This window comes from Carcharodon carcharias, chromosome 18 (genome assembly GCF_017639515.1).
Source record: "Carcharodon carcharias isolate sCarCar2 chromosome 18, sCarCar2.pri, whole genome shotgun sequence".
Taxonomy (NCBI): Eukaryota; Metazoa; Chordata; class Chondrichthyes; order Lamniformes; family Lamnidae; genus Carcharodon; species Carcharodon carcharias.
This window is the reverse complement of record NC_054484.1, coordinates 105,434,148-105,449,554: the sequence shown is the minus strand read 5'-3', so window position 1 is coordinate 105,449,554 and position 15,407 is coordinate 105,434,148. Positions and strand designations below refer to the sequence as shown.

General features: G+C 40.4%; 1 protein-coding gene across 1 annotated transcript in view; it reads left to right on the top strand.

The window, feature by feature from the left end:
- The window catches only part of map3k15 (mitogen-activated protein kinase kinase kinase 15), a 175,424-nt gene extending 169,738 nt beyond the window's left edge, over positions 1 to 5,686 (top strand). The window contains exons 25-28 of the mRNA XM_041210936.1: positions 968 to 1,080; positions 1,412 to 1,518; positions 2,651 to 2,727; positions 4,620 to 5,686. Of these exons, the coding sequence (XP_041066870.1) occupies positions 968 to 1,080; positions 1,412 to 1,518; positions 2,651 to 2,727; positions 4,620 to 4,683 (361 nt within the window). The 3' untranslated portion in view covers positions 4,684 to 5,686. The remainder of the gene's footprint in view (positions 1 to 967; positions 1,081 to 1,411; positions 1,519 to 2,650; positions 2,728 to 4,619) is intronic.
- Positions 5,687 to 15,407: the final 9,721 nt, after the last annotated feature.

Here is a 15,407-nt window from a genome sequence, read left to right as displayed (position 1 = left end):
TTGGCGTCATCTTCAAAAACTTCAGTGTTCTACAAAATCTCAGCAATGTTGAATTCTGGTGTCAGCCTCACTGGTAGCTCTTGTGCCTCTGAGCTAGAAGGTTGTGGGTTCAAATTCCACTGACAGCTTCATTGTTCCACTGAGGCAGTGCTGTGCTCCTTTTCAGATGAGATGTTAAACCGAGGCACTGTCTCTTAGATTGATGTTAAAGATCCCATGGCACTTTTTTTAAGAAGAGCTGGGGGGAGTTCTCTCAAACTCCTAGCCAATATTTATTTATCCCTGAACTAACACCTAAAGTTAATGATCTGGTAATGTATTTCATTGTTGCTTGTGGGATCTTGCTGTGTGCAGGTATGCTGTCGTAAATTCTACATTACAATGGTGACTTCTGTTTTAGTAAAAAGCGTACTTCATTGACTGTAAAGCACTTTGGAGTATCTTGAAATTGTGGCTGACATCTGTATATAATTTGTATATAGACTCATTCATTGGAGTTGAGGTTACAGGCAAACAAATGCCCACACTCCTTTACCACTCCTTGATAAATTATAAGGATATCCCCCTGTCTTTAGACTCACAGAGTCCATATTATAAACAAAAGGACTATAGAATAAATTCAAAGTTGTTACCTAATTTCAGTATTCTAATTGGTAGGACTTTAGTCCTATTGTTTATCATGTAATTTGAATTCACTCGATTATTGCCTGCAAACTTAAACTATTAATGTTCTTCTCTGTATCTCATACTGTGAATAAGCAAAATCATAAAACTCTTTTGTACATAATTGAAAGGGTTGATAATGAAGTTGACTCGTATTGTCTTCCCTACATTACAACAGTGACTATATTTCAAAAGTACTTCATTGACTGTAAAGCATCTTGGAACGCTCTGAGATCATGAAATGCACCACATAAATGTAAGTTTATCTTTCTCGCTGAGCTGTGATCTCATTTGAACCCTGTAGGCTTTTGGAAGATTTGGTCCAGAAGGAAAAAGAGTACCAGAAGCTCCTTCAACAAGCAATTGAGCAGGTACAACAGGACACGTGCCATCTCCAGTTAAAATCCAAACCAACAGGTAACTAAATAAACTGAGAATATTAGACCAGCCACTCACAAAACTGCCCACTACAGGTTATTTTCCTCCTCTAGGTCCTTTACTTCATACTGAAGCGAATGTAAAATGAAACACTCATCCATACTCTCTGAACACACTGGAATTTTTGGTTTACCTACTTTTGTTTGGCAAAATACATCTTCTGCATTTGTTTAAAATCATGAAAAACTGGTTTAAACTTACTTTTAATCTATTCATCTACTTGGCTATTGTATTAACTCACTCCTGAAAAAGAAACGGTGTTGGCTGAGACTCAATAACTGACTGCATTGATTATGTTCTCCATTCCCAGGTGTCTCAGTCCCTTCAGTGTCAAAGCCTCTTATATGTCACAGAGTGGATCAGGAGCTCATTGACTGGCTGCAAGAACAAGGAGCAGACCCAGTTACAATAAACAGGGTAATGGGTAGGATCTCTAGTATGAAGTGATTAAAACCACAAAAATACATTCTTGTCAGTGGATGATTACTCCGACTGAATGGCTTATTTCTGTGGTTGGTGTATGTTCCTTGTACTTGGACCAGAGAAGAACTGTTTAGTTCCATTAATATTCTTCTTGTTTTTCTTCATTTATTTGCCCTATTCTCTCCCTTACCTCTTTATCCTTCCTCTTCTCCAGTTCCACTCTTTATTCATGTTCTGCCTTCCTTCTCTTTTGCCTCTCTCTCTCTCTCTCTCTGTCTCTCCTGTTCTCTCTGGTCTCTCTTTCTTTATCCCTCTCTCTCTGGTGTCTCTCACTTTATTACTCCTTTGCAATCTGCAAGTTAAATTTAACCCTGATCTGGATTTTTACTGGGAATGTGGGTGTTGTTGAAAAGTGGCATTTGTTGCCCATCTCTAGTCTCCCTGAGGAGGTGATGATGGTGGGCTTTTTTCCTTGATCTGCCGGTGTGTGGTGATGGTACTTCCAGAGCGCTGTGTGTCTGGTTTTATTCTTTGTAGTGGTTTGGCCAGTTCAGTGTCAAGCATGTTGCTGTAGACAGGAGTCACATATAGGTCTAACCAGGTCAGGACAACATGCTGTCTTCCTGAAAAGAAATTAATCAACCACGTGGGTCCCAAGGGTTTATGGTCACTTTTACTGATACTTTATTTTATATTTCCAGCTTGCTTAAACTGAATTCAAATTCTTAACCCATTACGAATGAATATTAAGAATGTATACTGTTCTTGATTACTAGACCAGTAACGTAATGACTGCCCTATCATACTCAACTTCCATTGCCACTGCATCACCTGCTGGCAATGTTTAAAATGACATGCAGTTAGTTAAAAAGACTTTGGCATTTCTTACTTTCTTATTGTCTGCCACCAAATGTAACTTTTCCTTATTTACTGATTTCCCTCCCCTAGCATCACATCATTAGGAACTAATCCCAAGTTTATTATATGATTAATTTACGATTGTTGGTTCATCACTGGGCAGATTCAGGTTAATAAATTATAGGAGAAATTTCATGCAGGTGATCGATGAATATGTTGAGCTGTTCCTTCGCTTTTATCAACTTCTAAATAGTTCTCTCTTCTTCAGATGTGTGCAGAAGGTTACGTGTTGCCTGATGTTCTCAGACATATTACTAAAGATGATTTAAGATGCCTACGACTCAAGTAAGTGCAGCTTAGAACAACAGGATGAGGGCGGATACATTCTCTTTTGCAGTTTAAAAATGGCAAACTTATTTACATAACAATTGACCCATCCTATGGGTCACACTGAAGAAAAATCAGGTGGCTCTTAAGTAAAATGAGCAAAGAGAAATATAAGATGGTGATTGGCACGGCACAGTCTGCATTGCAGAAAAATGTTTTGATCCCTGTCTGAACTGAGTGTTTGCTTTAAGTGTAGGCCCTTGTTGGGAGGGAAGCTCTCATTGTTCTCATTGTAACTGTTGCAGCAGCAACTCTGTTAAATCTTAATTTACAAAGTTGTCAGGCAGCCCTGTAAATCTCTTTTTAGTGTTAGTCCAAGAGCTAATGGGTAGCAGCTGGTTACCAATGCAACTGACTTTATTGCATTTGGGCCCTGTTGAGCAGAACTGTGTTAGATGTTGAAGGACATATATACAGGCCTCAGTTTTTCCTTGAGCTGAGAGTGTGAAGGTTGACTCAGGGCTGTACCTTTGCACCACACTGAAAACAGCATTCAGCAGCAGTGACGATGTGGATCACTGGTAATGAAGTGAACTTATTACAAATACAGCTCATTGTACACAATGCTGACCAGGCTATCCTCAACTCTGTGAAGTCCCCCTTTAAAATCAATCCTGGAAGAGTAACACAGGTAAAGCACTGGACACCCAGGAGCAAATACAAGGCTGCAAACTAATCACGGAATTCCAATGATATGATTTGTCAGAAGTGAAACTTGATTGATTGATTTATAAGAGTCCTCGGTACCCTGAGGTGAAATTACTCTTGAAATCACTGTTGAGTCTTCACACTTACTGTGGCTTTAATCTCATCTCATGGTCGAATGCAACACCAAGGTTACAAACAGTTCAGTTCAAACTCAAGACGGTTGCCAAGGAGAGGGACGGGGTCAGTGACTAGGGAACAAAGTTTGTGGCGGGATCTGAAAACAATGGCTTTGGTCTTCCCAATAGTGGAAATTTCTGCTCATCCAGTACTGATTGTCAGACAAGCAGTTTGACAAATTAGAGATAGCTGAGTGTTTGAGTCATATTACCGCTCATCACCAAGCCACTTTTCAATCAGAAAATTTGGAGACCACCAGCATTTTATTTTACTAACGCAACATGCTAAAACATTAGGTTAGCTATCCCACTCATGTCAATGATTTATAAGCCTTCGATTTTCCTGATCATTAAAATGAATCATTAGAAAATTAAGAAGTGCTGCATGACTGCCGTGATAAGCAAAGCCCAATTCTCCAATCCACGCTAATTGAGACACTGCTGCACAAAAAAATAATGTGGGCTGCAGTAATAAAACTGAGTCACCAAAGGACAACATAGTAGATCCACAGTGTAATTTCAGTCCTTCAGCTGTGACCAGGGAAGAGAGATGAAGATCCTTTCTAGACCACTTGGTATATATGGACACAAAGCATTTGACCATCAGACAAATTAGAAGCTTGATCCCTCAATCAGTAGGCATACCTAGCACATACAGGAGAGTTTGGACACTGGCATACTTCATTGTATTCAAGTATTATTGCTCCATGAATGGAGCACTAAACTTCCTGTCCGTTAATGTGCCTATAACACATTGGGTGTTCTCGCTTCCAAGTCTGTGCCATGCTCTATCGTATTCAGAAAAGAGAACATGCAATGTGCTTTGGAAATAACCTAACAAAAGGATCAGCAAGCTTTTGAGGCTTGGGAAGAGCAGTACAAACAAGAAATGCATAAAGCCTGCATATAATTCAGATAGGTAGCAACTATGGATGTTACGGTACACAGTATTAAATGCTCTGTCCTATTGAACTAGCAAGTTTTCCCGTGGACTGGGACCTAACACTGTTATTTTCCATGTTTCAGAGGAGGACCTATTTGCCGAATCTGGAATGGTATATTAAAGTTCAGGAAAACAACCAAGGATTGATTAACAGCGAAAACAAGAATTACACTGTGTTATTTTTATAACACGAATGACCAAAGCTGCTGTTATATGGAGTCATTATGTCTGTATTGAGTTTGTGTTTTTGCACAGATTTAATTTGAGCCATCACAGCATTAGGATACACATTGTACCCAAGGACTAAGTAATACTGAGAATCATCATGGAATGCAGTCATATCATGGATGTCTGCTGGACCTGGGATTAGCAAACAATCTAAGAGCAGCTAAACCCCCTCAAATATTAAGCTGACTCATTCTGCTAGGTCCTATTGTCTTCTTTAGTTAAACGGTATTATGAGACTATCACTATGTGCCAATTCAATTATAGTTCCCCCTTCCCATTCCATGATAGATATTACATAACATGCCACGGCTTTTGAACTGCTCATTTCATTTTTAAAGAACAGGTTGTGCATTTTGACCAATAAATCAAAAGTTGTGTTTCCAACAGCAAGGGACCTTTCATTGAAGGAAATAGTTCATTATTTGTTTAAGATTTGTGCTTAATTTAGCCATGGATATCAGTCAGGGTTTGTGGCATTGAATCATTGTGTGTAGTGAAATCTCTACACTGTCTAACTGAATTTACACAAGAAGCATTTTTTATCCTGCTTAAACAGCTTTGCCAATTGGCTCACAGGAACCATTATTTTATTTGGACCTGAGGAAGGTAGTGATTGAGTTTCCAGAATGGATGAATGCAGCAAAGAAAGGAATGCCTATTAGTTCTGTTTGACATTTTGTAAGTGACCAGGCAAAAAGCAACTCCATGTTACTGCTAGCCTGAGTAATAAACTATGATGATATTATAGAAAATATCATGCTAAATTTTCCAGTCAGAAAAAGAGCGATCTGAACCTTTTATATTCTTCTGATGCCACTCTCATGAAGGGTAATTATCTGATCAAAGGTGTATAAACATATTCTGCTTTTCATATTTGGTGATTTTTTGTGCATGTCTAATTGTAAATAAACATATTACTTGGCGTAGTCTAAGAATAATTCTGAACACACATATGAACATAAGAATTAGGAGCAGGAGTAGGTCACTTGGCCCCTTGAGCCTGCTCCACCATTCAATAAGATCATGTCTGTTCTGAATGTAACCTCAACCCCACATTCCTGCCTAACCCCCGATAATCTTTCACCCCCCTTGTTAATCAAGAATCTATCTAACTCTGCTTTAAAAGTATTCAAAGAATCACATAATCACAGAATTTTAATGGCACAGGAGGAGGCCATTCAGCCCATCATGTCTGCACTAGCTCTCCAGGTGAGCATTATGACCTAGTGCCATTGCCCTGCCTTTTCCCCATACCCTTGCACCTTGTTTCTATTCAAATAATCATCTGTTGGCCTCTTGAATGCCTCGATTGAACCTGCCTCCACCACACTTCCAGGCAGTGCATTCCAGACCTGAACCACTCGGTGTGAAGAAGCTTTTTTTCACATTTGTTTCTTTTGCAAATCACTTTAAATCTGTGCCCTCTCGTTCTTGATCCTTTTACGAGCGAGAACAGCTTCTCCCTATCTAGTCTGTCCAGCCCCCTCATGATTTTGAACATTTCTATCAAATCTTCTCTTAGCCTTCATCTCTCCATGGAGAACAATCCCAACCTTTCCAATCTATCCTCAGCTGAAGTTTCTCATCCCTGGAACCATTCTTGTAAACCTCTTCTGCACTCTCTCCAATGTGTTCACATCCTTCCTATAGTGTGGCGCCCAGAACTGTACACAATACTTAAGCCGAGGTCTAATGAGTGTCTTATATAAATTCAGCATAACCTCCCTGCTCTTGTACTCTATGCCCCTATTAATAAAGCCCTGGATACTATATGCTTTATTAACTGCTCGCTCCACCTGTCCTGCCACCTTCAATGATCTATGCACATGAACACCCAAGTCTTTCTGCTCCTGCACACCCTTTAAAATTTCATCCCTTATTTTATATTGTACATTCATGCTCTTCCTACCAAAATGCATCATCTCACACTTCTCTGCATTGAACTTCATCTGTCACCTGTCTGCCTACTCCACCAACTTGTCTATATCCTCTTGAAATTCCACACCATGCTCCCCGCAGTTCACAACACTCCCAAGCTTCGTATCATCCACAAACTTTGAAATTGTCCCCTGCCCACCAAGAGCTAGATCATTAATATACATCAGGAAAAGTAAGGGTCCCAATACTGACCCCTGGGGAACTCCAATACAATCCTTCCTCCAGCCCAAAAAATATCCATTGATCATAACTCTCTGCTTCCTATTTTTCGGCCAATCTTGTATCCATGTTACTACTGTCCCTTCTTATTCTATGAGCAATAGCTTTTCTCACAAGTCTGTTGCGTGACAGTCTCAAATGCCTTTTGGAAGTCCATGTACACCACACCAACATTACCTTCATCAACCTTTTCTGTTACCTCTTCAAAAAAACTCCCAACAAGTTAGTTAAACACGATTTCCCCTTTAGAAATCCATGCTGGCTCTTCCTTATCAACCTATATTTTTCCTTGTGACTACTAATTCTATCCCTAATAATTGTTTCTAGAATCTTGCCCTCCACTGAAGTTAAACTGATTGGTTTGTAATTGCTGGGCTTATCCTTACAACATTTTTTTGAACAAGGGCATAATGTTTGCAATTCTCCAGTCCTCTGCACCACCCTTTAGTCTAGGGAAGATTGCACGATTTTGGCCAGTGCCCCTACAATTTCTACTCCCGCTTACTTCAATATGCTTGGATGCATCTCATCTGGTCCCGATGCCTTGACAACCTAAGTACCGACAATCTATTCAACACTTCCTCCTTGTCAATTTTGAACCCTTCTGGTGACAGTTTCCTTGTCTGTCACCATGGCCTGGGTAGCATCTACCTCCTTGGTAAAGACGGATACAAAGTATTCATTTAATAGCTCAGCCACGGCCCCTTTTTCCATGTGTAAATTTCCTTCTAGGTGCCTAATCAGCCTTAATCCTCCTTTTACCACTGTCTTCCTATTTACATGTCTATAGAAAACCTTGCTATTCCTCTTTATGTTGGCTGCCAGTCTTTTCTCATAATCCCTCTTCACTTCTCTAATATGCTTTTTCACCTCCCCTCTGAACCTGCTGTATTCCTCTTGGTTCTCAATTGTATTTTTCACCTGACACCTGTCATAAACACACTTTTTCTTTTTTATCATAATTTCTATCTCCTTTTTCATCCAGGGAGCTCTGGATTTGTTTGGCCTACCTTTCCCTTTTGACTGTGCCTGAACCATTTCTTTTTTGAAGGTAGCCCATTGTTCAGCTACAGTTTTTCTTGCCAATCTTTCATTCCAGTCTACCTGGCCCAGCTCCATTCTTGCCCCATCGAAGTCGGCTCTTGTCTAGTTAATTATTTTTACTCTGGATTGCCTATCATCCTTTTCCATCATCATCTTAAAATGTACAATACAGTAATCACTGTGTTCTAAATGTTCCCCAGCTGACATTTGATCTACTTGGCCCACCTCATTTCCAAGAACCGGGTCCAACACTGCATCTTTTCTTGTCGGCTTGGACACATAGCGCTGTAGAAAATTCTCCTGAACACAATCTAGGAACTTTTGTCCCTCTCCGCCCTTTACACTACTACTGTCCCAGTCTACATTCGGGTAACTAAAGTCCCCCATTATAACTACTCTATAATACTTGCATCTTTCTGTAATTTCCCTGCAGATTTGTTCTTCTACGTCCTTCTCACTAGTTGGCGGTTTACAGGCTACACCGAGCAATGTAATTGCACCCTTTTGTTCCTTAGCTCTAGCCAAATTGATTCTGTCCTTGAACCCTCTGGGACATCATCTTTCTCCAGCACTGCAATGCTCTCCTTAACCAATACCACCACCCTCCTCCTTTCCTATCTCTTCTGAACACCTTGTACCCAGGAATATTTAATATCTAGTTCTGTCCTTGCTTGAGACAGGTCTCTGTTATAGCCACATCATCATATTTCCACTTGGCAATCTGCACCTGTAACTCCCCAATCTTATTTACTACACTCCGTGCATTCACATACATGCATAGTAACCCTGATTTAGATTTTGTTACTTTCTCCCTTGCCCTGACTTTACCTATTAACTTACTATTCCCTAAACTAGTGCTCTCTGTCCCTCCCAGTATTTTGTGTACCCTGGTATTCCTCTCTAATATTTTCTCTTGGTTCCCACGCCCCTACTGAGTTAGTTTAAAGCCCTCCCAACAGCACTAGCAAAACACTCTGCAAGGAAATCAGTCCCGGCTCTGTTCAGGTGTATCCCGTCCGGCTTGTACAGGTACCATCTCCCCCAGAGCCATCCCAGTGTCCCAGGAATATAAAGCCCTCCCTCCTGCACCATCTTTCCAGCCACATATTAATCTGCCTTGTCCTTCTATTCCTGTACTGACTGGCATGTGGCACTGGGAGTAATCCAGAGATTACTACGTTTGAGGTCCTGCTTGCTAATTTTCTACCTAGCTCTCTACATTCTGATTGCAGGACCACATCTCCCTTCCTACCTAAGTCATTGGTTTCAATGTAGACCATGACCTCTGGCTGATCACCCTCCTCCAGAAGAATTCCTATAGCTGCTCTGTGACATCCTTGACCCTGGCACCAGGGAGGTAACATACCACCCTGAAGTCATGTCTATGGCCATAGAAAAATACTCTGCTTCCAGTGCCTTTTGAGGAAGAGAGTTCCAAAGATTCTCTACCCTCAGAAAACAATTCTCATCCCCTGTCTTAAAAGAGTGACCCCTAGTTCTAGATTCTCCCACAAGAGGAAACATCTTCTCCGTACCCACCCTGTCAAGACCCCTCAGGATCTTAAAGATTTCACCTTACTCTTCTAAATTCCAGTAGATACAAGCCTAACCTGTCCAACCTTTCCTCATAAGACAACATGCTCTGCTCATTCCTGGTATTAATCTAGTAAACCTTCTCTGAACTGCTTCTAACGCATTTACATCTTTAAATAAGGAGACCAGTACTGTACACAGTACTCCAGATGTGGTCTCACCAATGCCCTATATAACTGAAGCATAACCTCTCGACTTTTATAATCAATTCCCCTCACAATAAATGATAACATTCTATTAGCTCTCTATAATTAACTGCTGCACTTGCACACTAACCTTTTGTGATTCATGTACTAGGATACCCAGATCCCTCTGAATCTCCCACCATTTAGGTAATAAGCTTCCTTTTTATTCTTCCTGCCAAAATGGACAATTTCACATTTGCCCACATTATTCTCCATTTGCCAGATCTTTGCCCACTCACTTAACCTATGTCACTTTGTAGCCTGCTTACATCCTCTTCACAATTTACTTTCCTACCTTTGTGTCATCAGCAAATTTAACCACCGTTCCTTCATCCAAGTCATTTATATGAATAGTAAAAAGTTGATGCCCCAGCGCTGATCCCTGTGGCACACCGCTCGTCACACCCCAAAAAAAGACCCATTTATGCCAACTCCGTTTCGTTAGCTAACCAATCTTCTATCCATGCCAATATGTTATCCCCTACACCACAAGCTTCTATTTTCTGCAATAACCTTTGATGTGGCACTTTATTACCGCTATCACACCATAGGGACAGGACGAGGTCATTCAACCCCTTGATCTAGTTCCAGCATTCAATTATTATGGCTGATCTATACAACTCCACCTACCTGTCCCTTGGTTCCATAAGCCTTGCCTAACAAAAATCGATCAAACTTGGTTTTGAAATTTTCAATTCAGTACTTTCCTCAAGTTATTTTTTGAGAGAATTCCAGACGTCGATTGCCTTTTGTGTGAGGAAGTGCTTCCCGACTTCACCGATCAACAGCCTAGTTCTAATTTTACAGGTATGCCATCCTTATTCTGACCTCCCCACATCAGGGGAAATCATTTCTTTCAATCTAGCCTATCAAATCCTCAGGCGCTTCGATTGAAAACTATTGCAACAATGCACAGGGTTCAAGTGCTTTGCTGATGGGACACAGATAGCTAGGCTGTTCTGTTGTGGTTAAAGCAGCTCAGTGGGAAAGCTTGCATTCCTGCAGAGGTTTCTTAGGAAACTTTTCTTGATTTCTTCCCATTTATATAGAATTGAGGTGGTTTAGAAACCACCCAATTAAAAACACTGACCTGCAATTGAAAATTGATAAATGTTTATTAAAATGGATGCAAGTCCCCACATCACTGATGTTTCTCAGAGAAGCAGAATCCATTTTGCCTGTATTAGAGAGAATGATCCATTTAATAATTCAGAGTGTTAATACTTGTGAAAAAAAAAGTTAACTAGAATTTAAATAATTTTTTTGGAGATAAAACTTGCTGTTAGACCTTGAACTGCCCTAGTAACTCCACAAGCCTTATTTAGTGTCGTGGATACAGAGTAACATTCACAGCGTGCAACGCTTTTAGCTTCATAAACTGTGCCATAGCGTCCTACAGTACACAAGGTGGCCAATCGGCTCACTATGATTGTGTACTTGCTCATTGCTGGAATAATCCAAAACTAAACCTACTGCCCCACTCTCTTCCATAACCCTGCATTTTCCTTTTCGGATTAACCCTAAAATAATAAGCTCATTTACATTGCCAGTGTTGCACTGGATCATTATTAAGTGTTGCAAGACTCTATTAACAACACTCAACCAGCCACTTACATCTGAACCAGAGAATCTACAAATTAAATCCAGCCCTGACTCATTATGTATTAAGACTACTTGTAACATATTGGGAATTCAGACACAGTGTCAGTGTGCCCCTACTGCATTTTCTGTGTATTAATGTTGATGACCCCCATGCCTTAATTCCTGATGTGCACAGTTCTGCATGTCATAATATCGAGCCTATAGAATCCTGATGAAATAGCAAAGCTATTGATGTTAGTGTGGAGGCTCTCTCACTTCTGGGACTTGGGTCAGAATCCAGCACAACCTAATAGAATTTAGGTCTCCTCCAGCAGGTGTTAGATAAAAAGGCCCATAAAAATATACATTGTTTTTATTCACTGATCAGTAAGGGGCACACGAGGAGACAGGAGACTATGCCTGAGTAAGACGGGGACCAAGTGAGTAGCAAATTAGGTTAATATGGGAATTTGGTGCACATGGGAAAGAGGTGTGGTATGCATAGGAATTATTCTAAGTTAATTAAGAAAGTAATTAAGATAACTAAATAACATAAGTAACATTGGCAGGACAAATGTTATGTTGCAGCTGTGGAATGTGGGAGTTTTTGGATGCCAAGGTGAGCCATGACAAATGATGCAGAAAGCGTAAGCAGCTAGAGGAATTCTGAATTGGGGTTACTGATCTGGAAACCTAACTGCAGACACTGTGCAACATAAGGGAGGGGAAGAAATACCTGGACACTTTGTCCCAGAAGATGGTCACACCTCTTAGAATAGGGTATTCAGTTTTGAGGACAGCGGTGAGGACAGAAGGATGTGACCGTGAGTGAGGCAGGCAAAGGGACCAAGCAGGCATATATTGAAGGAGCCTCAGATTTGCAATTGTCAAACAGGTTTGAGGCGTGTGCAACCTCTTTAGGCAAAAGCGAGGAACTTCCAGTAGGAGGGGGTGGATCCAATTTTCGTAGTCTATGTAGGTACCAACAGCAGCAGAAGGAAATAGGTTCTGCTTATGTCAGTATGATAAGCTAGCTATAAAATTAAGCAGAGCCTCAAAGGTAATAATCTCCAGATTATTACCTGAGCCACGTGCAAACTGGCGTGGGGCAAACAAGATTAGAGATGAATGCATGGGTCAAAGACTGGTATGGGAGGAGTGGGTTTTGGTCTGTGGGACACTGACACCAGTACTGGGGAAAGTAGGGGCTGGACCATTGGGACAGTCTACACCTGAACCATGCTGGGGTGTGTTCTTGCTAACCACAACTAGGGAAGTAGAAAGGATTTTAAACTAAATAACAGAGGCAATGGATCAAATGTGGGAAGATTTGGCATATCAAAGAGTAGAGGCAAGGTAAGATAGGGAGGTATGCATGTGGAAAATGATAAGCAGACAATGACAGGATGGGACAGAGACTACAAGTCTAAGAGTAAACCAACAGATAAGGCTAGAGGTTACATAAATAATAAAATGACAAAACTTAAGTCTCTGTATTTGAATGCACGTAGCATTCGAAACAAAACAAATGAACCGACAGTGCAAATAGAGATAAATAAGCATGATCTAATAGCCATTATGGGATATGACTGCCAAATGGCATAGATTGAGACCTGAATATTGAAGGGTATGAGACTTTTAGGAAGGATAGGAAGTTGGAAAAGGTGGAGAGGTGGCTCTGTTAATTAAAGACAACATCAGCACAACAGAGAGGGATGACAAAGTTCACGAAAACAGGATATAGAAGCAGTTTGGGAAGAGATGAGGAATGATAAAGGCAAGAAGTCACTCGGGGGGGGATTGGTGTACAGACCCCCTAACAGTAATCACATGGTAGGATGGGACATCAAAGAAGAAATAGTGGGAGCTTGTCAGGAAGGGTGGCAATTATCATGGGGGATTTTAATCTACATATAGACTGCAACAATCAGATGAGCAAAGGTAGCAAAGATGGCGAATTTATAGAATGTTATCGGGATAATTTCACTTTCTGCAACCAACCAGGGAGCAGGCTACACCAGACCTGGAATTGTGCAACGAGATAGGATTAACTAATGACTTCAAACTGAAGGTGCCCCTAGGTAGCAGTGATCATAATGTGATTGAATTTTACATTCAATTTGAGGGTGAGAGGAGTGAGTCTAAGACTAGTATTTCAAACTGAAATAAGTGCAATTACGAGGGCATGAAAGCAGAGTTAAGTGAACAAACAGTTTAGGTTAACAGATTAAGTCAACAGAGATGTAGTGGCAGACATTTAAGGGGATATTTCAAATTGCACAGAATAAATACCAAAGAGAAAGAAAAATATCAAGAGGAGGGCCCACTATCTGTGGTTAACTAAAAAAGTTAAAGATAGTATCAAACTTAAAGAAAAAGCATATAATTGTCCAAAGATGGGTGGCACGTTAGAAGATTAGACAGAATATAAAAAACAGCAAAGAATGACTAAAAGGTTTATGGGAGGGAAAAATAGAGTGCTAGAGAAAGCTAGCTAGAACTATAAAGGCAAATAGTAAGACTTTTTAATAGCTATTTTTAAAAAAAGAGCTAACAAAGTAAGCATTGGTCCTATAGAAAGAGTCTGTGGAGTTAATAATAGAAAATAAGGTAATAGCAGATGAATTGAATAACAGGGCACTTGAATAAATTCAAGGTAATCAGACAGAGTCAACATGGCTTTGTGAAAGGGAAATCATGTTTAACCAATGTATTGGAGTTCTTTGAAGAAGTAACAGGTGCTGTGGATAAAGGGGAACCAGTGGATGTACTGTACTTAGATTTTCAGAAGGCATTTGATAAGGTGTCTCATCAAAGCTTACTGCAGAAAATAAAAGCTCATGGTGTAGGGGGTAACATACTGGCATGGATAGAAGATTGGCTAACGTGATACAGAGTTTAGGCACAAATGGCTCATTTTCTGGTTTGTAGGATGTGATGAGTGGTGTGCCACGCGTATCAGTGCTCTTTGTAATTTATTGAAATGATTTTGATGAAGGAACCGATGGTATGGTTGCTAAATTTGATGATGACACAAAGATAGGTAGGAAAGTAAGTTGTGATGAGGATATAAGGAGGCTACAAAAGGATACAGATAAGTTAGGTGAGTAGGCACAGATCTGGCAAAAGGAGTGCAATGCGGGAAAATGTGAGGTTGTTCATTTTGGCAGGACGAATCAGAAAGAGGCATATTATCTCAACGGTGAGAGATTGCAGAGCTCCGAGATACAGAGGGATCTGGGTGTCATAGAGCAAATATCACAAAAGGTTAGTATGCAGGTACAGCAAGTAATTAACAAAGCTAATAGAATGTTATTGTTTACTGAAAGAGGGATTGAATACAAGAGCAAGGAGGTTATGCTTCAGTTATACAGGGCATTGGTAAGACCGCACCTGGAGTACCTGTGCACAGTATTGGTCTCCTTATTTAAGGAAAGATGTAAATGCATTAGCAGTTCAGAGAAGGTATACTAGATTAATACCTGGAATGGGCGGGTTGTCTTATGAGGAAAGGTTGGACAGGCTGGGCTTGTATCCACTGGAGTTTGAAGAGTAAGAGGCGACTTGATTGAAGCATGTAAGATTCTGAGGAAACTTGACAGGGTGGATGTAGAAAGGATGTTTCCTCTTGTGGGATAATATAGAACTCAGGGTCAGTGTTTCAAAAAAAGGGGTTGCACAATTAGGACAGAGATAAGGAAAAACTTTTTCTCTCAGAGGGTTGAGGCACTTTGGAATTCTATTCCTCAAAAGGCAAGGTTATCAGGGTAGGCAGGAATGTGAAGTTGAGGTTCAAATCAGATCAGGCATGATCTAAATGAATGGCGGAGCAGCTTAAAGGGCAGAGTGCCCTATTCCTGCTCTTAATTTGTATGTTCGTATATTTAATATGTTGCACTGGTTCAGCAGGGAGCCATCTTTGAGAGTTGGGCTTATTGGGACAGAGGGAGTTTTAGATAAGGTTTAGTGAAAAGAAATATAAATTTGAACACCTACCAACCTTTCACACATCTTTAAATTAGACTTTGAAAAATAAAGGAGTTCTAATTAAAATTCACAAAACCACCATTTCACAATACAATC